Source organism: Amphiura filiformis, chromosome 14 (genome assembly GCF_039555335.1).
Source record: "Amphiura filiformis chromosome 14, Afil_fr2py, whole genome shotgun sequence".
In the NCBI taxonomy this organism is placed as follows: domain Eukaryota; kingdom Metazoa; phylum Echinodermata; class Ophiuroidea; order Amphilepidida; family Amphiuridae; genus Amphiura; species Amphiura filiformis.
In genome coordinates this window covers 32,844,507-32,868,635 of record NC_092641.1, presented here as the reverse complement: position 1 = coordinate 32,868,635, position 24,129 = coordinate 32,844,507, and the positions used below count along the sequence as shown (strand labels likewise).

The 24,129-nt window shown below is 36.4% G+C and overlaps 2 protein-coding genes across 2 annotated transcripts in view; one reads left to right on the top strand and one right to left on the bottom strand.

Annotated features, from left to right (window-relative positions):
• Window positions 1-8,040, bottom strand: part of LOC140169995 (DNA polymerase epsilon catalytic subunit A-like) — a 51,624-nt gene extending 43,584 nt beyond the window's left edge. Inside the window, 6 exon segments of the mRNA XM_072193308.1 lie at window positions 398-539; window positions 1,886-2,040; window positions 2,575-2,712; window positions 4,868-4,948; window positions 5,433-5,559; window positions 7,856-8,040. Coding sequence (XP_072049409.1) covers window positions 398-539; window positions 1,886-2,040; window positions 2,575-2,712; window positions 4,868-4,948; window positions 5,433-5,559; window positions 7,856-7,923 — 711 coding nt within the window. The 5' untranslated portion in view covers window positions 7,924-8,040.
• Window positions 8,041-8,093: 53 nt separating this feature from the next.
• LOC140169993 (ATP synthase-coupling factor 6, mitochondrial-like) lies at window positions 8,094-23,996 on the top strand. Its single transcript, XM_072193307.1, has 4 exons — window positions 8,094-8,180; window positions 22,120-22,293; window positions 22,678-22,805; window positions 23,030-23,996. The coding sequence occupies exons 2-4, from the start codon at window positions 22,127-22,129 to the stop codon at window positions 23,062-23,064; spliced, it is 330 nt and encodes a 109-aa protein (XP_072049408.1). The 5' UTR covers window positions 8,094-8,180; window positions 22,120-22,126; the 3' UTR covers window positions 23,065-23,996.
• The last annotated feature ends 133 nt before the right edge of the window (window positions 23,997-24,129 follow it).

The following is a 24,129-nucleotide window of genomic DNA, read 5'->3' as shown; positions in this document are numbered from 1 at the left end:
TACAGGGGTGTGATTCAAAGCTTGTGAAATATCCATTAAGTAATAGAAAATCCTAAAAAAACAGTGTAAAATTGGGCTAAAATACCCCCCAAACGGGCTGAAAATCAATAAAATTTTGTTAATTTTGGCCACAAAAAATCCAAGAAATCTGGATAAATCCTGAAGAATTACACCCTTGTTAACTCTCTCTCTTCTCCCTGCCTTCATCTCCCCATTCCTTCCCGCTCTTTCCTCCCCCTCTCTTATCAATCCTTGAAGCCTTTTACTTTAAATTGTAACATTAATTAGCTATGTAAAATCAGTTTTGCCATATAGCTCCACAAAACAGCTTGTGCTAAAAAAAAGATGTAGCACATGTTTCTGAGAGTGAGAGAAACTTGTTTCCCTTTGGTCTTACCACATGTATCTTTTCATCAATGGCTACTCTGACATGATAAGGTACATCATGTTCCCTGATGTCCAAGATATTGTCCATCTGGTCAGACAGCTTCTTAGAGGTCGATGCAGATGAGGCACCTTGATTTTCACCACCAAAATGACTACAAAGTTTGGATAAGAAACATAACATACAAAACATTAAGAGGATTTCTATATAAGACGACAAAAAAACCCTGTTTTAACAACATGACCGACCCAGATTTTGCATTTTGGGACATTTTTATTTTGTTAATCATTTAAAGCCAGCCATTTTTGCCCAAAATTTGGTGATTTTGACTGAACATTTTTAGAAATTCAGATCAAATATTTGCCAGATTTTTTCAACCGAAATAACAAGGTTTAGTGAATGAAACACCACTAGCTATTTTGCTGTTTAATGTTGAGTTCTGTGAGGGGGGGGGGGCTTAATGTCTGAATATGACATTATGTCCTGACTAACACCAACAAATTTGGCTGTTCCATTTACATCTAAGTTGGGACAAGTGTAAACATCACAAATATGCCAAAAAATCAGGTTTTAAAAAACATTAACCAATTTCATATTTTAAAATTGATATGTTAAGGTTTTAAGCATGCATGCCTTTTATTCTGATTTGCAATTTATATCAGAAAGTTGACTTTATATCAGGATTAGTTCTGGACCTGCCAGCTGATTTCATTTAAATGTTTTTTTGTACCTTGTAAAAAACTAGGAAGACTCATCAAGAGTTGGTCCTTGACATAAGAGGGTAAATTGTCAAAATAAACAGGAAATCTATTAAAAACTGTGAATTTAAAACTGTCAGTTCTGGCATGTGGCTGTCATCTTACACAGGTACCATATTCATTCCATTAACCGCCCAAGCCCTATAAATGCCCACCCAGTGAGTGACTTTATAACACGCAAACTGGTAATATTTACTGCCCATGTAAATCTGAATCATCGTCTGAAACATATGACACACTGATAATGATAGATGAATATTTTGGGCCTTTTTTACATCTTGTTGGCCTCAACAATATATAAAAAAAAGTGAACCACCCACAATGATTTTGTTAAGCGCCCTGGGCGGTTGATGGAATGAATACGGTTATTCTTCTTTTTCTATATCAGGGACAGTCTTTTGGAATTTGCAGGAGAGCATTAAATAGCTCTTCTGGACACTTCAAGGAGAGCTGTTTAGAGCATTTGCAATAAAATGTAAGGAGAGAGTGGTCAACTAAGGAGAGCTAAAAATCACTCTCCTAGATCAGATTTAAGGAGAGCAGTACTTAGAGAGCAATTGCTCTCGCTCTCCTCAAATGGCAGTCCCTATATATTACTCACCCCTCTCCTTGAATTTAACATTTCATTGGGATATTCCAGTTGAAATCCATACACCCCTTCCATAGGGTGTGTGTGGGTTTCAACTATATTAGCCCAAATTTAATGTCATAATGATCTAATGATCAGAAAAAAATCCTTTACCTGGTAAGCATAGATGTATAGGCATCATTAGATTTCTCGCGTTCTTTGTTCTTCCTGATGGATGGCATCACATCTCGTTTAGCTTTCATCAAATCCTTCTCACTGTTAAATGACAACTTAAGGTACTTTCTCTTCAAGCCGACAAGATGATTGGGCTGTGAAAACAGTTCAAATTGAGTGCAAAATTAAGAATTTATCAGCAACGTTGCAAAATGGTTAACATGATGAGGAGAGATTATTTTTGAACTGGGCCTTACCTTGACCAATTTAATAGTAATAATAATGAAACAGCATTTACATATAGTGCATTGTGAATTACAAATTCTTCAATGCACTTTACACTATTATAACTCTTATAACTTCAATTTCAGCACTGGAGCCCACCCCTCAGAGGCCAAAATTGCATAATTTTATTGAATTAGTTAAGAATTTGGTCCATTTAAGCAAAATATTGCCAAATATGCAAGATTTTCATCAAATGCAACCCAGCACTAAAAATATCCTAGTTGCAACCCTGTTAACATATATGCATAAAAAATAGCAGACCAGCGCTAGCAATAATCAATACTATAAAAAGATACACAGAGTTTCTTGATAATGTTGTTATGGCATGCAGGTAACAGTTTCAAGATTACTGATACAAGCTTGAGTACATGGTAACACTCTCTGACGATGAAGTGAATACTTACCAAATCCAAGTCTTCTTTTGCTACAGTCTCAATAGATGCCATAGTCCCAGAAAATTTACGAGTCAAGAATGCAGACACTTCTCTCTCACAATCTGTCTTTGTTGCCAGGTAGAAATATGGTTTGAATGGTAGAGACACCTGAAGGTTAATAAAACATGCATCTTTTGTAAGTAGTCAAAATACTATAAACATCATGGTCAGAGCCTAAATGTCCGAAACAAACAAGGTGCATCTTGATTGACAGATTTCGAAGGGCATATTATGCAGCATGAGGACTTCATGATGTACCTATCCTCTGTGATCAAATTATATTTTGTATTCCTCAAGAAACTACATTACTGTATAAAATTTGCATTAGGCTAAAAATCCATACACCACTGAACCTTAACCTTCCACACAGGTGGTGTGAATTTAAGGTTTACCTGAATGGGTGACTCCATTTGAAATCTACACCCCCCCCCCTTGTATGGGAGATTTAGACTGTGTCTTCCATAGGGGGTATGTGGATTTCAATTGGAATAGCCCAATGTCCCGGTACCCCAGGTCAACATAAAAAGTGGTAACCATGTGTGTTCTAAATTTCGCGGAAAAGGGGTATTTTGTTGACTGAAATCGCGGACCGCGAAAAAGCGAAAAAAGGGGGTATTCTGAGCATTGTCTCCGCGAAATTTTAAAAAAAGGGTATTTCACAGGTTCGTTCGATCGATGTCTTCAGCCCGAGTCTTCAGCCTCCATCCTCTGGCATTTCATTGATTCCGCCTCAATCGTCACAGCGAGAGCGCCAGAAGGCAGCTTTTTACTATTGGCACGGCGGTTTCCCGGTATAGTTGTCTAGTGGGTGTTGCACGTATGCTCCCGCACGTTTTGAAGAGAGCTGTATGAGCGACGCTAACATCGATGGTGTCAGATGTAACCGCTTTTGGCTGCCGTATACACTTTTCCATGTGGTGAATTGAAAACATTGCGGGAAACATTGGCAGTGATTGGAGCGAATTCTACGACCGACCGAAAGTGATATTTTTCCTTGGTTTTAATTCTGTTCAATTCTGATGCATGTAAGTTTTATTTTGTATCGTTGTTTCTCTTCCCCTGTTGCACTTGAAGTTTGGTGTGCGCCGGTTCGTTCGTGAAGTAAATAAATCAAAGTAAGCTTACCGGGGCATTTGACATGTGTCAAACTAACAAAGCTGCCGAATTTGGAACCTATCATGCAATCCGTGAGTTTTTTTCGAAAATTTCAAGCTCAGTTTTAAAGAAACACTCCACCCACGACACTCTGTACACAAAACTTCGAGGGATTGTTCCTCTTTGGTTCATTTTCAATTAAAATCAGTATACAGGCATTGTAATTACCCCAGTTAATAACACAGGATCATCTGGGAGTACAACAGACACAAAGTAATGTTCATACTTGCACATTTTGTACTTAATATATTAAAATATTTGGAGTCATTGAAAAGGGGTGTCTGGAAATCTTCTCATTGAAAACCTTGAAAAGGGGTATTTTTTACCCTGATTTTGTCAGTGATTTGGCAAAAAAGGGGGGTAAAATCAATGAAAAATCAGTGAAAAGGGGGGTTTTGAAAAAGGAAGAACACACATGGTTACCACTTTTTATGTTGACCTGGGGTACCGGGCCCAATGTATGATAAAGTACAACTGCAATGAGAGCACATTCAGAATATACACAATTACACTCCTAAACAGTTTTTTTTCTTTTTCGTTTTTTGCCGTAAAATCATGAAATTCTGAGACCAATTTCGAAGAAAAGTTACTTGAGTGGATACTCCCATTGTACAGATATAAAACAATTGATATTTGAACTTCAATTGTGTAAATCAACCACAATCTTATGCTGTGTACTCGCTCAAAAATGATATCTTAATTAAAAAGTTTTTAAAAAATTCAAAAAGGCATTCCGCTTTCATTTGTGAAACTGCTATGGACTTTGAGACATAAGTATTTTTTGCACAGAATAACCCCACAGATTAAGTATACAATTAGAGACACTTATTTTGAAAATATCCCCCCCCCCCCACCCTAAAATGCTCCATAATGTCCAACAACCAAAATTTCTGCCCACATTGGAGGCTCTTGGGCTACCGGAATAAAATATTGTTCAATATTTCTGAAAATTTTACAGGTAAGTTTTTTATCAAACTGAACAGTTCTAATCGAGCATGGTATTTTCAACATTTGGAAAATAAGAACCACCCGGTTACGGGCAACAAGTGATTGAATAGAAATAGAATTACTCCTCGAAATGAATGATTAATTGATTATAGATACTAACCTTGAATCTACTGCCATCATCCTGTACAAAGTAGTAGTCTACAGCGCTGATTAATTTCTTGTTTTCATCCAAAATGTCAGCCTACAAGAAACAAGTTTTAATACATGTACTTGCTATCAGTCATTCACTCAGAAAATCTAAAACATCATCAAAAATCAAATTTTTGCATCAATTTTGTAACAAGGATAGGTGCCAAGTGTGACCTGCTACCACAAAATGAGCATAAAGTCGTAAGTTGGTAGTTTCGAGACATGGCTGCTTCCATCTTGAAAAAAAAAGGGAACATGCCAGCTGCCGGTGTGGGATGGGATGGATGCCGTATCCATTAGGCTACCAGCTCCCACTGTTAAACGTTGGGTTTTGCCGGTCAGGATTTGTGTTTGTTTTCTTGTACTATAATTGTAACACTTTAGGTTGGTCATTAAAGTAAATAATATTCAGTTTCCTCTTGTAGCTAGCAATCGTTTCCCATATTGTGTTTATTGTATGTTATTGTGCAGGATGCGTACCCCGTTACCAAACTTCATCATATATTATACCATTATTCAGTAAATTGTTTACTTACTGGATGCATGTTAATCAACCATCCTACTCTCTCTGCTGGCTCCTTGTATCTATCAAACCCAAATCTGGAATCCAACTCATCACTTATTACCGCTCTCTGCAAACGGGCTTCAGATGAATCATCCGGTCTGATCATGAAAGAGAGAAAAGAAGAAATAAATATCAAAAGTTAGTTTCTTTCAGCTGATGACTGCAACCATCAAATGTGTGTCATTGGCACTAAGACCAGGGAAGTGATACAGATGGAAAGACTGCGGTACATCAAGTGAGTAGCTGCCATTGAATGTCATGAAAAACATGAATGCATACATGTATCTCTGACCCCTGTACCCCGGCCCCTGTAAGGTCAACCACATAGCGTCGATTCCAACCAATCCGATCTACCTATTGAGACCACATGATCGGGTTCATGAATATGAGCAGCTTGATACTGACGTCATGATACGCATTCGCTATTGCAAGGTTAAACAGTAATATCAAACAAGTTGAAGCCAAGGTTTAATGTACGGTATAAATGAGGGAAATTATGGGGTAAAAAACAAGGTTTTAAAAACAACTTTTTGAAAACGAGTGAAAACGGATATTCTGCTACTGCTAGGAAGTTTGTCTCAAAAAACAATTAATTTTTTTTTGAAAAGCAAAAAACATACCGTCGTAAAATCAGCATCACTTCCGTCACATTTAATATTTAAAAAAGATGATCAGATCAGTGGAAAGTGACAAAGAATTTGTGAAATGAGGGATCTCTGTAAAATCTGTCAAATGCGCTTGAAAATGCTTGATGATACGCGAACGTAAATCATCGTCAAAACGAGCGTACATAAGCTTTGCACTGATGGCTTGTGCTACACGCATGACACGAAGCCGAAGTGTTGGAGTACGCATCACCGGCGCTCACACCGGTTTTGCAATCAGCTCTTTTACGTCCAAAATTGCGATTAAAACATGGATTTTGGAACAAAATGAAGCTAGCTCGAGCTCGATGAAATAAAAGGTATGGTTGTATTGATAAAAACATGTTTAACCTTGACATGCATGACATGCTTGATGCGAAACCGAAAGTTTAATTCATAAATTCGTAATTTTAACCTTAAGTTATTCTCTCGCGTGAGTCTCGGGGGCCCGGGTGTTCACTCGCATACCAAAGTGGTATGCATGCTCGTCCCAGCACCTCAAAAATGGACCCCATGGCGTAAATCAGTGTAGAAAAATTTCACCCCTTATTCACGTAAGGCTATATAAATCTTACCCCGCGTAATTTGGCGTAAGAAACTAAAATGGACCTAATGGCGTAAACTATAAAACAAATCCATTGAAGTTGAAAAAAGATACCCTAAATAAACGTCAAAACTTTACCTGAAAAGCACCCTTTTTTCTAAAAACGTGTTAAACATTGACGCCGCCACAAGGTCAAAAATTGACCATTTTTCGACGTTTTTTGGGGAACGAGCATGCATACAAGTGGTATGCGACTGCGAGTGACATGCACCCCCGGGCCGGGTGGTCTATAATTTATTTATCATGTTTATCATTCATGCATTGGCATTGCATGACACTCACCATGCTCACGGTTCGTCGAATCGTCGACATTCACATTGTCATCATGACCATGATGAAGTTTTAACACTGTAAGCTTTACTTTATCAACATTCACAATCAACAATCATCATGACAATGCCAATCAATGCATGAATGCACACAGTTAGACATGATCACATTTTGAACATGTGAGGGCGGGCTTCATTAAGCTTACTTGTGATCCAAGATCCTGTCTTAACTGTGTAATCCAATAGGAAAATGAAAAAAATTTGGATTTTGACCCTTAAAACTCCAACCTAGCATGATTTTTAGAAAATCTGCATTTGAATAATATTTGATACTATCAAGTAATGAAAGCCACATTTCATGAAACATTTGCGAAAGTTTTGTAAAATGGCCCTTCGTGCTCAAAAATTTAGCCATAAAATACACACACCCATGTTTATGACATGATAGGAAGCCATTGATAATGCTGGGACACACAATTTGGCCCATTTCATGATTTTGGGACATTCAGGCGAGCATACTTTTCCTCATAACATTGCCAATTATAGGCCTACATACATGATTGACCCCTCATTTTTTAAGTTAAATGATTCTCTTTTTAATGAAAGCAATTTTAGATGAATTTATTAAATTTCAAAATTTTATGAACATGCCTAACACAGTCATGCAGTAACTCCGTATCGTGTCGTCGTGCATAAAAGATAGATTTTTCGATCAATTCACAATCATGATATTGATCATGACATGACATTGTGATCATGTTGAGTTGACGTTGTATTGCAACTTTAATACAATTACAATTACATGCTTGCTTAGACTTAGTAGGCTAAGCCAAAAATTTGAATGGATCGAATGAACAATAAATAATTTCGCGCTTACCTTCCCCCTTTGAAATCTGTCTCCTCGGTCCGATCGGCCTTATACCGACCACTATTTTGAAGCACCATTTTGTAAAGATCACATCAAAAATGACAGCAGCAAATTACAATCAGATGATCAAATCATAAGGTACTGTGCAGTGTGGATGTTGTACATTGAATCAGCTGGTCACTCGTCTTTTGGCGCGGAATCTCATGAAAACAAAATAAAGAAGTATTTCCGGGTCAAATTTACTTTTTCGGTCATGAACATGTGAGGGCGCTGTCACACACCGGACTTCGCTACAATTTTGTGTGTTTGTGTGTCGAGTAGGTGTCAAAAAGAGGTAAAATTTGGGTATTGAGATAATAGTTTATATAATCTATGTACATTTTCAAGGGAACTGGTAGTTCATGTATTTGTACAGGGTGCAACATTTTTCAAACTTCTGAGGTTTTTGTGTAAAAATACAATTTTCGGAAAAACATGATCGATAAATTTTAGTGAAGTAGCCAAATTCGGAAATCGTGCATATGCACATGCATGAATCATGATCATGATTTCATGATGCATGTTTTTAACATTTTTATGATTGCACTTTTTGCAGCAAGCACTTTTTATTATAATTTAGCCTACAGGTAAAACAAGTATTTCTTGGCCAAACTGGAACACTGTGTCTGAACGCTAAGGGCAAGGCCACACGTTTTGAACTCGCCATCCCAGGACGTTAGGGACGTACAGCTCCCGGGTACAGCTACAGTACAGTACAGGCATAAAAATGTCAAATTAATTCTATTAACATGAATTGTTGTTTATTGGAAGAGAGAACTTCTCAGAAACAATTTGACACCAAAACCAATCTTCTACTGTATTGCTAAGTGAAGTTATGATGAGACTTACCATAGGAGTGCATGGGGGGACTGTCACTTGATAATTTTTGTGCCCCCCTGTCAATTTTTTGTTTTCACTGTAATGCATTCGTCAATTGCAGTCCCGGCTCCTGGGTACCCGGGGCACTACGGGACCTAGCCGGGACATGGCGGGAACTCGTCAGCAATTTCCGCCCGCTTAGCCGGGAAGATTTCAGTACTCGTCATTGGAGTCGGAGGAGCCGGGTGGGGCCCGGGAACTTGTCGGGTACTTCGGCAGAGACTCGTAATCGGCAAAAATTTCGTTGCTGTGGTATAAATGATTTTTTTTTAACGTCATGATGACCGACGACCATACACCATTCTATGTAGGCAATGTGCTGCTGAAAATAGTGCCGTGATTCGTGAAGATGGAAACTTGCGAAAAAGTTCGCTTTATTCTTTTATTTACTCAATGAACTTGTCCTTTTAATATATAAATATGCGTGATATATCAGTTTGAAATATACTCACTTGAATAATCCAAAGTAATGGAATTTATATTCAAAATTGGCGATTTTTTTCAATCTGTCATTTGGATTTCATAGTACTGAACATCAAACCTTGATGACGTAGTAAAAGTGTAAGCCCTTTCTTATCAAAGTAGGCAACCCCTGATACTGTCAATCCATCTCGGCTTCAGGGAAATGCTACAAGAGCGGCCGATCACTCAATCGGCGAAAAAAAGTAGGTCCGATTCACTGCTTCGACAGTACCAAACGAAGTTCGCTGAAAATGGGAGGAGCAAGTTCTGTTCATTCATAAAATGTGTAGAAACTCTCAGGGCGGTGTTTCTATATAATTTATAGATGATTGGAAAGAGGAAGACGCTCGTCTCCAGAGGCCGCAAGACGAAACTTGGACAGATTTCGATGGTCCCGTGCGTGGACCCAATTTTTACAGACATCTATGTTTCAATACGATTTTTTCCGTAAACTATAAAAACCGGGGACCAAAACGTAAATCTGGCCAAGTTTTATGCTTCGAGCTCTGCTTTTCAGATTTGTGATAGATATTGTTAAACGATCCAAATTTGCAAAAGAGTGGGAGATGAGGCTGTAGATCATGAAGTGAAACATTTAATGAACCCTATCTATGTTATCAAGTGTTTTATTTGTTTCATTCATAAGACCATTTTAGGATACCGAAAGGAATTGTATACATATTGTCAACTCTAACTTTAATTAATTGTGTGTGCTTTTACAAAAGAAAATATCATTCCTGCCAAAGAAAATGTACATTTTATCTAAATATATGTCTTATTATTTTTGTATATTATATTTGCTGAATAAATTGAATTGAATTGAATTGAATTATAAATTCTGTACTCAAGTGTTTGTTATTTTGTAAATTTTAGAAGTCATTGTCCATAATAAACAACTTTGACAACAATTTAAACATTTTGTTTTGCATTTATACAAGAAAAGGAGGGAAGCAAGACTAACAAAATAATGTTATGTCTCAAAGCACATGTCGATTTCAAAATTGAATGCCGAATCCATTTTTTTTTCTCCTTTTAAAAAACTTAAACCTATATGAGCCTGCTAGGAAAAACAAGAATGTGCAAAAAGCTCTGAGACATAACATTTCATTGTTTAGCCTTATGCTGGTTTCATTGAGTGTTTGCCGCTTGCAGTGCTGCTCCGTGAACGATTTTACTGTTTCAAAGTTCTAACGGCACTCCCAAGTTGAGTTCAATTTGTATTTGGGTAATTGGCTTGACGCAGTCAGATTTTTTTTATGGCAAAGTTTGGCTTGCAGAGTTACTCAAAATCACCATCAAAGCGGCAGACAATCTGAGCCAGTATTTATGATCTGCGACTACTACAAGCATTGACTTCAGCTTGACGAGAACACTCAGTTTCTGGTACATATTCTTGGATATGTCATGCGGCAAAAGGAAAGCATTACTTCCTTCTTATAAATTGCCAGTCCGATATTTGCTTCAATGCTTAGTAGTAGTTTCGGACCTAAAGTTAGTGTGTTAGCGGCAAAGTTTGTGTTGTCCAGTTTTGACTTCAAAATGTCAAAACTACTACAAGAGTTCTTCGGGCAGTCGCACAAGACCATAATACGCCAACACTATCAGTAAACTCTGAACAAGCAAGTGCAAAATGCAAATTAAATGTGAAGGCAAAATTAATAATATAAACATAAAATAATGTTAGAAATTCAATTTCAAAAGGTGTAAAAAACAAACGAACAAGAAAATTGAAAAATTGAACTTGATTAATTTAAGACAAGTTTAAGGCAAGATTTCCCAAACATGTCCTCAATCACATTCAATTGTATTCATAAAATCGGCAATGCATTTTATCACAATCGGACATCAATCAATGTCAATACACATACTACGTCATTTATGCTTAAAACAAGTTGTAGTCGCACAATGAAATTATTGACATTTATATAGCGAATTCGCAAATATTATTAAACATTGAGGGCAGAAGGGGTTTGATGCTCATTTTCCTACCACCCAGTCTCTTTTTTCAACTTAATTCGACCATGGTGTGTCCACACAAATAAGCCAAATCGCTATTGTAACTTCCGGTTTTTTTAGGACACTTTGCCCTTTGACCTATCTGGAAAATTCGGGTTTTGTGCGTACAAAATATAATTTAAAACTTGTTACTAGAATAAAAACAAACTTAAAAAACATTATTATTAAATGAATTAATTATTTAAATATTTTTAATGATAACATTATGGATTTATGACAATAATAAATAAATTATTAATAATTACAGCAATTTTCCCGATAGGTCAAAGGACAAAGTGTCCTAAAACTGCAAAAACTGTCCCACAATGCATTGCAAACTTCTAATGCCGATTGGGCTTATTGTCAACAAACAAAGTTTTGGTGGTCACGCAACCTTTGACCTGTGTCTGAACTCCCCGTGCATGTTAGCCAATCAGAGCGCGATTTGCACGTGATCGAAATTGCTCCGCTTTTCCCGATTGACCTTGTTTGGAACTAGCGAAATATTGCTGGCTCCTGATCGTTTAAACATTTTATAGCTTTCTATTCGAATATGACAAAGCAGAATAGTTTATTGAAGCTGTGATAATCATCTCAGGTTTATTCTACAACTTTTACTTCAAGAAAATCCGTGTATCAGGCGCTGCTGTTTTGCTATTCACATTTTGTGCCCTTTTTTGTTATTTTTCTCGCTGAAATTAATTTCCAAAATCACATTTAAAAAAATCATTTTCAATTCTAATAACTGTTCGACGAACAATAACTATCGTACATGCAATTTATTTGCATGGTTTCTAAAAATATTTTTTCTAGGACTTTTGTGGGATTTCAACCGATATCCCATCTCATTAAATATTCATATAACGTGTGACACATAAATATACACAAAGCACACACAGAGCGTGTTATGGATGTTTGTCACATGCCGTTGACAACAAATACAGCTCAGAAACTCTTTTATCTAAAATGATGATGAGGAGTCGCTATCTAGCACGGTACTCACTGACACGTCGGCGGGACTTCGTCGGGAGGTCGGCGAGGACACGCACAATTTCCCCCGGGGTATAGGGCCCGAGACTTCGTCGAAACTTCGTCATCAAATATTGCCCCGCATTGCGGGTATTCAAGGGGTACTTCGTCGGGAAGACGTCAGTTACTCGATTTTTCGAAGCGAGTTGATGCCGACTTCCCGTAGTGCCCCGGTACCCAGGAGCCGGACTGCAATTGACGAATGCATAATTTAATCTAATTTTTGTTGAATATTAGGCCAAATAAAAAAATAAACATGTTTCACGTCCCCTCCCGCTTCCTTTTTTGAGGTTTCTTCAATTTTATTTTTATTTTTTGAAATTCAGTTATAACTTTTCAAAATATGTCTAGGAAGTAGAGATGCTTTCTATAGCCTTGCTAATATACAAGAAACACTTTTATAAGGTTTTGTGATAGTTAGAGGGGGCCTATCTCTCAGAACAACAAATAAAAAGAGGCCTCCTTTTTCCACTTTCAGACCAGACATTATTGTATACGCTAAAACAGCTCTTATTATGGGTATTTACACCGATTTTGCGATAAAAATAAAAAGTCCCTCTTCCTCCTTTTTTTTTCAAAAACCTGGACGTGAAACATGTTTGTTATTTTACTTGGCCTTATGTATGTTATCATTTTCAACACATCTGTGAAATTTTGTATGAAAATTCAAATTTTAACTAAGGTGGTAAAAAAGGGCCCATTTTAGGCAAAAACAATGATTTTTCCCAAGCGATAACAAAAAAGTGCTTTCTCCCAGCAAATAAGTAAACTGGAATTGTTATAAATGTGAAAAGGATGAAAGTTTTTGTCAAACCATGTTTCCCTTTTGTCAGAAGATGAATTTTGGGTCAAAATATAATTTTTTCCCCAAAATGCCCCTTCTTGACCCTCTTTTTTGACCAAAACGGTGATTTTCACCAAGGCATATCTCACAGAAAAAAATATTCAAAAGTGAAGTCAATGTTGCATTCTGCTTCCTAAAGCATTGAATCTGTTGTCAATGCAAACTAGAGCATCTGAAACAGATTAATTTTGGTTTTATTCATCATTTTCTCCAAAAATGGTGTTTTCAGTGGCACAAAATGGCACAGATTTAAATAGCGCCCTCGCTCAGATGTGCCTGTCCCTACCCAGGTGGTTTTGTTACCCTTTCAAATTGAGACTCGTTCAAATTGTTATATCTCTTGAATACAAAAGATATTGTAGCGTGTTTGGTGTCATTTTTTAGCTAATTGAGTGCCCTAACAGACCTCCAAAGGAGAATTGTTTATCAGCTAAGATAGTGGAGTTATAGTTGTTTGAGTTCAGAATGGCCGAGGTTGTTGTTGCGGCGGTGGCAGTATGTGCAAAGTCTATGGGAAATAAAGATTTTGTGTGTCTGCGCATTGAATCAACTGATCATATCTTTGCATCCATATGGGCTACAGACATGGTTAAGAGCTCTTTTGAACGATTATTAATTCTGCTAATTGTTTTTAATCATTTTGAACACTTTATGATTGGTTTAGTCTATAAAATACAAACTTTTACGTACCGGTACAAAACTACCCGTTTTCATTAGGCTATTGAAACTTGATGTTGAGTTTAGCGTCCCATTTTTTTCAGCTCATAATGAGGCAACTATTTCATTATTCATTATTTTCAAGGTTGCATATCAGCGGCCTTTTACCGATGCTAAATGCGCTTTTGTTCATTTTAATTGGGTATCGCCAGTCGCAATATAATGTCACAAACACACATAAAGGCGCAAGAAAGTCGATTCGAGTTTATCGTCCCCCGCCAGCGTCACTTTTTGGTAACCAAAAACACCCGCGTCAAATTTTCAAAAATGCCAAAATAATTCATTATTTTCAAAGTATCAGTGTTTTCACCAGTTTTAGCATTAGAAACATATTTTATTGTTTGTAAAACATATAAATTCATAACTTGGAAGCAAAATGAGGCCCTTTTCTAACTTTTTTAGTCCCTACCCATATAAAAAACATGTTTATAAATAACATGTATGAGTGTGGCTTTAATTCAACACGCATTTTGGGTCAATAATGAAATCTGATGAAATAATGAAAAATGAAAAATGAAAAAGTCACCTCACCAACCTGGGGAAAAAAAGGGACGATAAACTCGGAACTAACTTTCATGGGCCTAAAACATTTATAAAAGTATAATAATTTATCTTGCTTTTTGTTTTTCAAGTTTTAAAACAAACTAAATGTATTCCAAAGTATACCATGCCATTCTTCTTCACTCCAATTTGTACTAACCTCTCCATATATATATACATTTGGGGATAGAGGGAAATGGGGGAGGGGGGAGGATTGACTCATTTATACAAAAATAACAATCATGCAGAACATTATGAAATAAATTTTTGGCACCAAGTTGTCAAAACTAGTGCTTTTATTATTTACAACATCAACAATGTCCATCTGGTAAAAACATTTTGGCTAGGTTCTCTTCTAGTCTACATCCCAAAGGTATAATTGAAATAATTAGATAGAGCAAGGGTCAAAAACCTGTATATTTTTAATGCTAAAATATTTAGATGGCTTCACTAAAAAAGTTCTCAAGGCTTTCTATACAAAAAAAGGGGTTTAAAAATTTTGCAGAACAAATTTTCTTTCTGGTTTTAGTAGTAATTTGCAAAATAATGAATTATTTTCAGATTTTACATCTCAAACGCAGCACAAATTTCATAACGCGGGCGGTGGACGCTAAACTCAGAATCAAGTTTCAAGTGCCTTAAACACTGTCACTGAGGCGGATGTCTTCAAAATCTAAAAGTTGCTGTACATTTTTAATTACCGTATTGGTCCGAGTATAGTCCCACCCGTTTTTTATGTGAATATTTTTCACAATTGGGGGTGGGATTATACTCAATTTCAAAAAAAAAAAAAAAAAATTTTTTTTTAGGTCAACCATGAATGATCCTAGCATCTAGGTCTACAATCAAGTGCAAATTTCCCTGGGACACTTGTTCATATTTCGCGCCTCTGTTCAATAAAACCGGTCATATGAAGTTCACCATGTGATATTTTATTTGTATAGTTTCCAACCTATTTCAATCCTCCTCCCCACCAACCAATGTTGGAGCAAAAATATAGGCCATTTAAAAATGAAGCGTTTGGTATACAACATTGAATAAGGGGCGGGAGGGTCATTGAACTATGAAAGTGTCCCAGCAAATTTGCACTTGAGTGTATAGGGGATGCGGAAAAATAATCTATTAATATCAATAAAATCGCCATAACTCTCGAACGCGTTGCTCGATTTGCATATTTTTTTCAGTGATGTCAAGATAATTTCATTATGCATTACATGATTAGCCAATTTTTAAAAATGTATTAAAATAAACATTTTTTGAATATCAAACCCGCAATGCATGCATTTTTCAAGGAATATTTGACACATTGATTGCTTATATTAGAGTGGACATATAAATTCTCCTTTGGAAGAATTTACAAACATAATAAAAGCAAACCAAATAAGAAATTAAGAAAATATAGAAATAAATAGAACATAATCATGATGTTTGTCTCATCATTGATCTTTCAAACTCATTACCCTATTTCAAATGCTATTATCGGAATGCAAGTTAAACTCTTTAATATAGGCCTTCAACTACCCATCACAGACACGCTAATTCAACGTAACAATGTCATGCCAAAAAGTGTATATACAATTATATACAATTACACATTTTAAATGTGTTTATTATTGGTATTCAAAATAAAAAAAGAGATAAAGAGCAGGATTTAAAAGTAAACATATCGGCGACAATGAGCTTCGAACCGTAGCCCTCATGATCAGAAGCCAGTAAGGAAACCACTACACTATGGTAGAGCTGTTGTTATTCATGCGAATTAATTAATAACAAGGATAACAAGAATTAATGACGCAATAACGGTCTACCAGAATAATATAACTTAAAAAGTAATATATATTTATTTAACATTATGGTAGACCGTGCTCATTTGGCTTAAATGGAGGAATAATTACCAATAAACATATCAAAGTTAGGAAGGTATGTATAATGTGACCGTGTATATTCAAAATATACGTTAGATAAATGCTGAATACGACCAAAACATGAGTTTTAATGAATGATTTCATTGGATCGAAGCTCGATAACACGATACAGTAGCATTGCAATGATAGGATTAAATACGCTGAAATCGAGTGCAATTGTCATCAGTCTCCCGGTGGCATATAGTTACTGGCCTTGCTTCTCGCCCGAGATCTCGAGTTCAAACCATGTAATGCTATTTTTCTTTCTTTCTTTTTTATTCTTTTTGTCTTTCTTTCTTTCTTTCTTTTTCTTTCTTTTCTTTCTTTCTTTCTTTCTTTCTTTTTCTTTTTTCTTTTTCCTTTATGTTGCCAATTTACATTTACATTTACCAATGAACTAAAGGGAAACAATTGTTTTGTTTTATGTTTTTTTTTTGTTATTTCAGTAGGTATTTTTAACTGATTGTACTCTATATTTCCAATATGATTTAATTTTGATTAGTTTTAAATTGTTTTAAAAGTGAATTTTGAGATAATGCGCTTATAATAGCAATCATGTGTCAAATATGCCTTAAATAATGCATATATTACAGCGTTTTGATACCTACAAATATTTAGTTTAACAAACAATGACAATTAAAGTAACCAAAAAATGTGCAATGTTATTTGTTTTAAATTAGTGAAAAAATCATGTCAATCGAAAGCAACGCGTTTATGAGTTATGGTAATTTTACTGAAAGTAATAGATTATTTTTGTCTTCTTCAATACAATCAAGTGCAAATTTCCCTGGGACACTTGTTCATATTTCGCGCCCTCTGTTCAATAAAACCAGTCATATGAAGTTCACCATGTGATATTTTATTTGTATAGTTTCCAACCTATTTCGAATCCCTCCTCCCCACCAACCAATGTTGGAGCAAAAATATAGGCCATTTAAAAATGAAGCGTTTGGTATACAACATTGAATAAGGGGTGCGGGGAGGGTCATTGAACTATGAAAGTGTCCCAGCAAATTTGCACTTGATTGTAGGTACACTCCAAACCCAAAAAAAACTTCTAAATAAAGAAAAATTTTTTTTTTTTATTTATTTTTTTTTTTTTACAATTTCTGAAATTTTTCGAAAAATGGGGGGTGGGATTATACTCGGACGTGGGACTATACTCGGACGAATACTTACCCTATCATAGTAGGGTGGTCACATGAAAATTTCAAACCCACCCCTGGAATTACTTTTTCTGTCAGGATTGTTCCTTCTGCAAAATGATTCAAAAAACCTTTTGAATCAACTCAATCGGACAATCCGTTGCGAAGATACAGCCTTTTAAAGATTCACAAAATTGGCCATTTTTACTCCATTTTTAGGAAAATCCTGATTTTGTCATATATTTGCATATTCATGAAGTGATAATTGTGGGAATAAAGCCAAAGAAGGCATGAGATGTATTGTTTTTGTTTATTTAATGTTCATTTATGCAAATATTAAAAATCCAGGGTCAAAATTGCTATATTTGCTTCTTTACAGCATTTTTAAAATGGCTGAAATCACAAAAATAACTCTTTTGCCAGGACTTTTAAGGTAAATATGTGTGATTTTCACCATTGAGGGCGCTATTATGTGCCAATTATGACCTTCAAAGGCCTGTATTTCCTAAACTACATAACCAAATTGTCTGATTTTTGCACAGGATTTTGCTCTGAGGGTCTAGATTGTAAAACTGAATATAGCATAATTGTACATCTTTGGGAAAATAGTTTTATTTGATTTGTTCCCAAAATTTCAGTTGATTCCGATTTTGCGTAACTTGGGAGTTATACATGATTATGTGTATTACACTGCTCCATAGACAATGTGTTGTAATTTCGTTCTGGTATACCAGAACAAAATTCAAATTTCACGATATCTTTGCTAAACGAATTAATCTGCAAGAAATTATTTGTGTACATAAACATTATGTAGCCAGAGGTTTCCAGTGATATAAAAATCTCAACTTTTTTTGAGAAAAGTGGGGCCATGATGCTGTGGATCACGAAATACCCTTTTAAGTGACCCATTTTTTATTTGGAAATATTTATTCCACCCTGTTTAACTTCAAGGTCACCCTGTACAATGAGTTGAAATGTGTATATTTAAATTGCTTTTGCCTTCAGCTTTCCAAAAATGTATACTTTCGCTAGTTTAGGGTTGATAGTTGTGGAGATATTCTAATTTGAAACTTGATTGGTGTAAAAATTCATAATATTTGTGATGTAACGCTAAGGGTAGGGGTGTAAATTAATGGTTATTTGTCTAACCGTTTAAACGGACCACAATCCGGTCGGTTAACTGTGTAAACGTATGTAAAAAAAATCTTTAAAAAAAAAAACTTTGGAGAACCACTGGACCTACCGTATTATCTGTAATAAACAATCCCCCTCTGATAAACGCCCCCTCCAATTTTTCAATGAAAAATTGACAAAAAAACATTTCCAAATTTTTGACTTTGAGTAAGCTTAAAACTTGCATCAGTCATGTCATTGACGATCGCTAAATTCAATTGCATGTGGACAAAACCTACTACGACTCAAACTTCCATCCATTTCATTGCCTAATTATGGTAGAATTTCACCAGATCATTGCTTGATGATGCACTTACAGGTGTAAATTTGTTGTATTTACCACAAAAATATCATTAATCACACTATTCTGTGGGCGCTGCCATTATTAGGTGTACTTGTAAATCCCTCCTTTCTACAGGAGCACCATCAGGAAATTTAACCCGATTTTAAAGTATTTTTTTCACTTTTTTCAATTAATTTCCAATAAAAATGCCCCTTTTGGAAAAATGCAACGCCTCCGGGGCGTTAATTACAGGCAATACGGTGTAGGTCCAGTGGTTTTGTTTGTTTTATTTAAAGTTTAAACTGTTAGTGATTTTCCTAAACGGATAGCGCATTTTACGGTCGGTGAAACGTGTAAACGTAGACACCCCTAGCTAAGGGTGGCGAGTTCAAAACACACGGCCCTAATGGCTTCGCGACACAAGCACCACAAGTAAACTTCTGTACAAATCATGCAAATTCAACTACTTATCACCACACCACATCCGGGACCACATCACTAACAAAACTGCTCCATTGACACTGTACATAATTTCGATCGGCAGTCTGGGCATGCGCACATTGAAATTTGCATAGCTAATGAGCTTACACGTACAGAATGGCGCACACAATACGTTTTACCACATTGAATTATCGTCGTCCACAATTCAACCATTTGGTCCATGCATCCGGCCATGCATAGGCCTATTGTCTCTCTGTGCTTGTTTAAATTTGCGTGTGCCTTGCCGAATTTGGCACCAAATGAATGCTTGAAACACTAACTTTCAAATAAAAAATACTCCATTTCCTCACAAAAATATGAAAATCCACTAAATCTGCTAAATCTTGGATAGGGTACATATTGATTTACGTTAATTTTACCGACGTGCGGTCTCAAATTGGGACAAAATCGCTGTAGAAAACTTACGATATCTTGGTTATGAAAGCCGTGATATGGATTGATATGTAGTCTTTTTCACAGTTCTCTTGCCACCCCACCCCCCCCCCCACAGTTTTTAAAATGAGCAAAATGCAACCTGTACTGGAGACTAGCTCAATCGGCAGAATTGAAAAGCCAGGATATCGATGACGCTTATGATGTCATTTAATGAGTGGCACTGTTCCAATTTCTGCTTCATTTGCATAATTTATGTTTGTGAAATCCTGTGCAGTGTTTTGGAACTTGGAAGTGCACATTTGGGTGTGTAAAACACTTACACGGCTGGCTGCCTGCCTAAGCCCTTGCATTCGAGGCTAGCCTAGAGACCATTGCATTTGAAATCTAGTCTGATTCGTTGAAGCATGACATAGTGTAAAGCAATGGAAGTTCAGAAGTAAACACAGCCGAACACGACGGGCGATAGCATTAAAAATGTTGCTAAAATAGCACTTCAACAAAATTTTGGACTGTACAAAGTGGGCAATCTTAATCAAGATACAGTTTACTCATCAAAATAACTGTCATCAAAATTTCAACATTGTTTTGACAGAATAAATAACCTCCATTGTAAAAAATTGCAACGCTGGCCGACCGAAAAACAATAGCAACATACTCTAGCATTGAATGCGTAACTATCACAGCTCGAGTTCTTGAGTCCAGTACTGCATTCTATGCATGATGAACTAAATATAAAATCACACATATTTCTATCAAGGCTCTTTTTACCCCATGGTTGCCCAGTTTTGGCTGGTGCATGGTGTGTCCAATATTTTACACTGCAAACTATACAATGTATAGTATACATACATAGGACCAGGTTGACCAGCTAACTGGTCCAGGCATACGTAAAGACCCATTCAGGGATTTGCTCATCCAGACGATTGTAAAAATCATCAAAATTCAGATTGTGGTACACTTTGGATATGAAGGGATCTGCAAAGTGGGACTGTGAATGCACAAATATGTGTGATTTGTGCATTCAAGTAAACCCTGCTCCCTCTCCCAACTGTAAATGGCTGCCACAGAAAATCTGAAAGTAGTGGTGGGTTATAGAATGATGATGCTTCATATTTCTTAGGGAACCAGCTTATTTGATGCAGTATGATCTCCTGAGCATTTTGACACCTTTTTCATCCAAATCGCCAAAAAAATTAGAAGGTGCCGCCAAAACAAGTATTTGGGTTGGGGGGTCTGAAAATCAATATTTTCATCAACAATCATTATTATATGCCTGATTCTGTGAAAGTTGGTATTGATTTGTATGTAATTGATGTTTAGAATTCCATTTTTGAAAGTTGCATAAAATTGGACTTGTCGTTTTTCTTAAAATGGCCATTTTACGTCCAAATAAGGATATGAGGGCGCTTCACATTTAACTTGCAAACGATCTTTAAAACGGAAATTTCAATGGTGTATGTATGAAGATAATCATAGGTAGTACCTGCTCAAGACATTTGAGCGATTTACATTGTACGGTTTGATTTTGGCAGCCATTTGAATATTTCATAAAACGCTGCCATTCAACTGTACAGGGGTCAATGCACTTTAAAATGTGTACGTTTCACTGGAAGGCTTCCTGAGAATACGAAAAATGGTACCACGGTCAAACGAAAAGAAATATAATGCCCAAATTTCTTGAGGATGTGCCACATGTGATTATCTTCATACTGACATCATAAAAATTTCATGTGAAAAGAACGTGTGCATGTTTTATGCAAAGCGCCCTCACATCCTTATTTGGATGTAAAACAGCCATTTAAAGAAAACGACAACTCCAATTTTTATGCAACTTTCAAAAATGGAATTCTAGACATCAATTACCTGCAAACCAACACCAACTTTAACAGAATTAGGCATAAAATAATGATTATTGATGAAAATATTGATTTTAAGACCCCCAACAGACCCCCCCCCCTGTCCAAATACTTGTTTTGGCCGGCACCTTCTCATTTTTTGGTCGATTTGGATGAAAAAGGTGTCAAATTGCTCAGGAGATCATGCCGCATCAAATAAGCTGGTTCCCTAAGAAATTTGAAACATCGCCCTTTTTAAAAGGCTGTTTAACCTACCCCTACTGAAAGCGCTACAGACCTCAAACTTGTAACATTTGAGTAAAATATACGGTGGGTTCCACTCCTTGACAGGGGTAGCGCTTGGTGAAAAAGCTTGGAATGAAAGGGAAAGGAGACCCTCTCTTTGTGTTTTGAAATACATGTAGTTCTAAGCAAGTGCTGCATTTTGGGACTTCTGTTTAAGATGAAGCTAAATTTGACTCCCTCCCCTCTCCCACAAACTATTAATTATACTTATAGTTGTTCTGATTTTGCTGATTATTTCTTTGACAGGTTCACCATGTTGCAACATCTTCTCAGGCTGTCTCCCCAGGCTCAGAATGTGACCTGTCTGGTGCTGAGGCGGAACCTTGCAGCTACATCAGCCCTCTATGCCAAAGGATCAGATGTCCATCCTATACAGAAACTTTACGTGGATAAAATCAGGGAATATGCAAAGAAAAGCCAGTGAGTGTACTTTTGAATGTCATTCTGCTTGTACTGGAGTCATTTCAATGTTTCAAATGTAAAGGTTTGACCCGCTTGGCATCTGAACCGTTTGACCCGGTGAAAGCGCTCTCGCGAGTGTACCAAATTTGGGTAGCATAAAAGTATAATTTTGCTTTTTATCAACCTCTAGGCAGTTTTGTAAAACAAGTTCAAAGGCCACAAATACATAGGTTTATCCTGCCCAATGACACCAAGTTACTTCAGCAAAGTAACTGTAGTGTTAGTATTTGGCGGTCCTACTGTAGCATCCTGATTGAATAAACCTTAAGCCATCTTTGCAGTTTAAAGAACTTGAAAAGTACAGGTGGTAACTGAAACGATCATGTGATTTTGTTATTTCAGAGCTGCAGGTGGTGGAATGGTAGATGCAGACCCTACCATCCAGAAAGAATTGGAGACAGAATCAGCTAGACTAAATAAGATGTATGGCGGAGGCGATTTATCAGCATTTCCTGATGTTAAATTTAATGGTAAGTTAAATTAAATTATAGTTTTGATACAGTAAACGAATAAATTCTCTAGATATATCCAAACTAAAGCAGGATTGGAGTTGTGTACCATCGGGAAGCAAAGGTGCCTCTGCACCGAGTGGCTGTTTTAACAAACAAATAACCCTACACATAGCAACCCATCTACCCATTACTTTGAACAGACAGCTTGCTTAATTTTCTTATTTTCTTTCCTTATATTACAGAAATTGATTTTTCCGAGACAGTAGCCCAAAAGTAGCCACCTGCAAGACTCCATATCCTCACCAATATTCCAGATGTATTTTGCTGTGTTGACATTAATCATCAGACTTTTGTCAGAATGACACATTTGGGTTCAGAACTTCAGGGCAAAGAGGTTAGATTAAGTGAATCCATACTCTGCCATGTTTACACATCTCACATGGAAGGGAAAATAATCTCAATATTATTTTAACTCAAATCTGGCAATCTTTGATTCTTTGGTGATTGCTTGTAATCTGTGTGTTATCGTTTTAGTGGTAATACTTCCACTTCAAAACACCCATCATTTGATTTTGATTTTGGCCCTGTGCTGAAAAGTATGGTCCCTAATTTTGACAATTCAGAATGGGAAATTTCCCATAGCACTACGCACAGGGCTATACATAGTTTGAACTCTCTTAGTGTAACCTCTTTAATTCAGGATCAGTGTAGCGGAAACCGATATGCATTGTGTTACTGGAAGTGGACATCAGGGATTTATTTTGTAAGCAAGGCTGTGGAATCTTGAAAGAAAATTTGGGGACTCGTTAGATTGTCAATAATTTGTTGTGTGTGTTGAACTTAATTCTCGTCAATCTTTTCAAAAAGAATCTGCAGTAATACCATCTCAGCAATTCTGTACTAGAGTGTATTAAAGGATTTTAATGCAGATATCTAAGCCCAAGCTTATAATTTCAGTGTTGGTAATGCTACATTGTAGACTGAAACAGTGCTATATTTGTCATTTTAGCAAAACAATTGTCAATATTTATGTGAGGAATGATTGCATGTGATTTTAGTTATATGATCAATTGTTTAAAAAGATGTTTATCAGATTTATTTTGAAGTGATGAAAGATTTATCTGCCAAATGCAGTGAAAAACTAGATTTCTATTGTGCATTCATGTTTCATTGAGACTACATGTTATTTGGATGTGAAAAGCCACAGGAGTTAGAGGAAAACAACTATTATTCTACAGGCTTCAAATGGGCTGTTCCGGTTGAATTACATACACCCCCTATGGAAGGCATGACCTTAATCTCCCACACAGGGGGTGTAGATTTCAAATGGAATCACCCATTT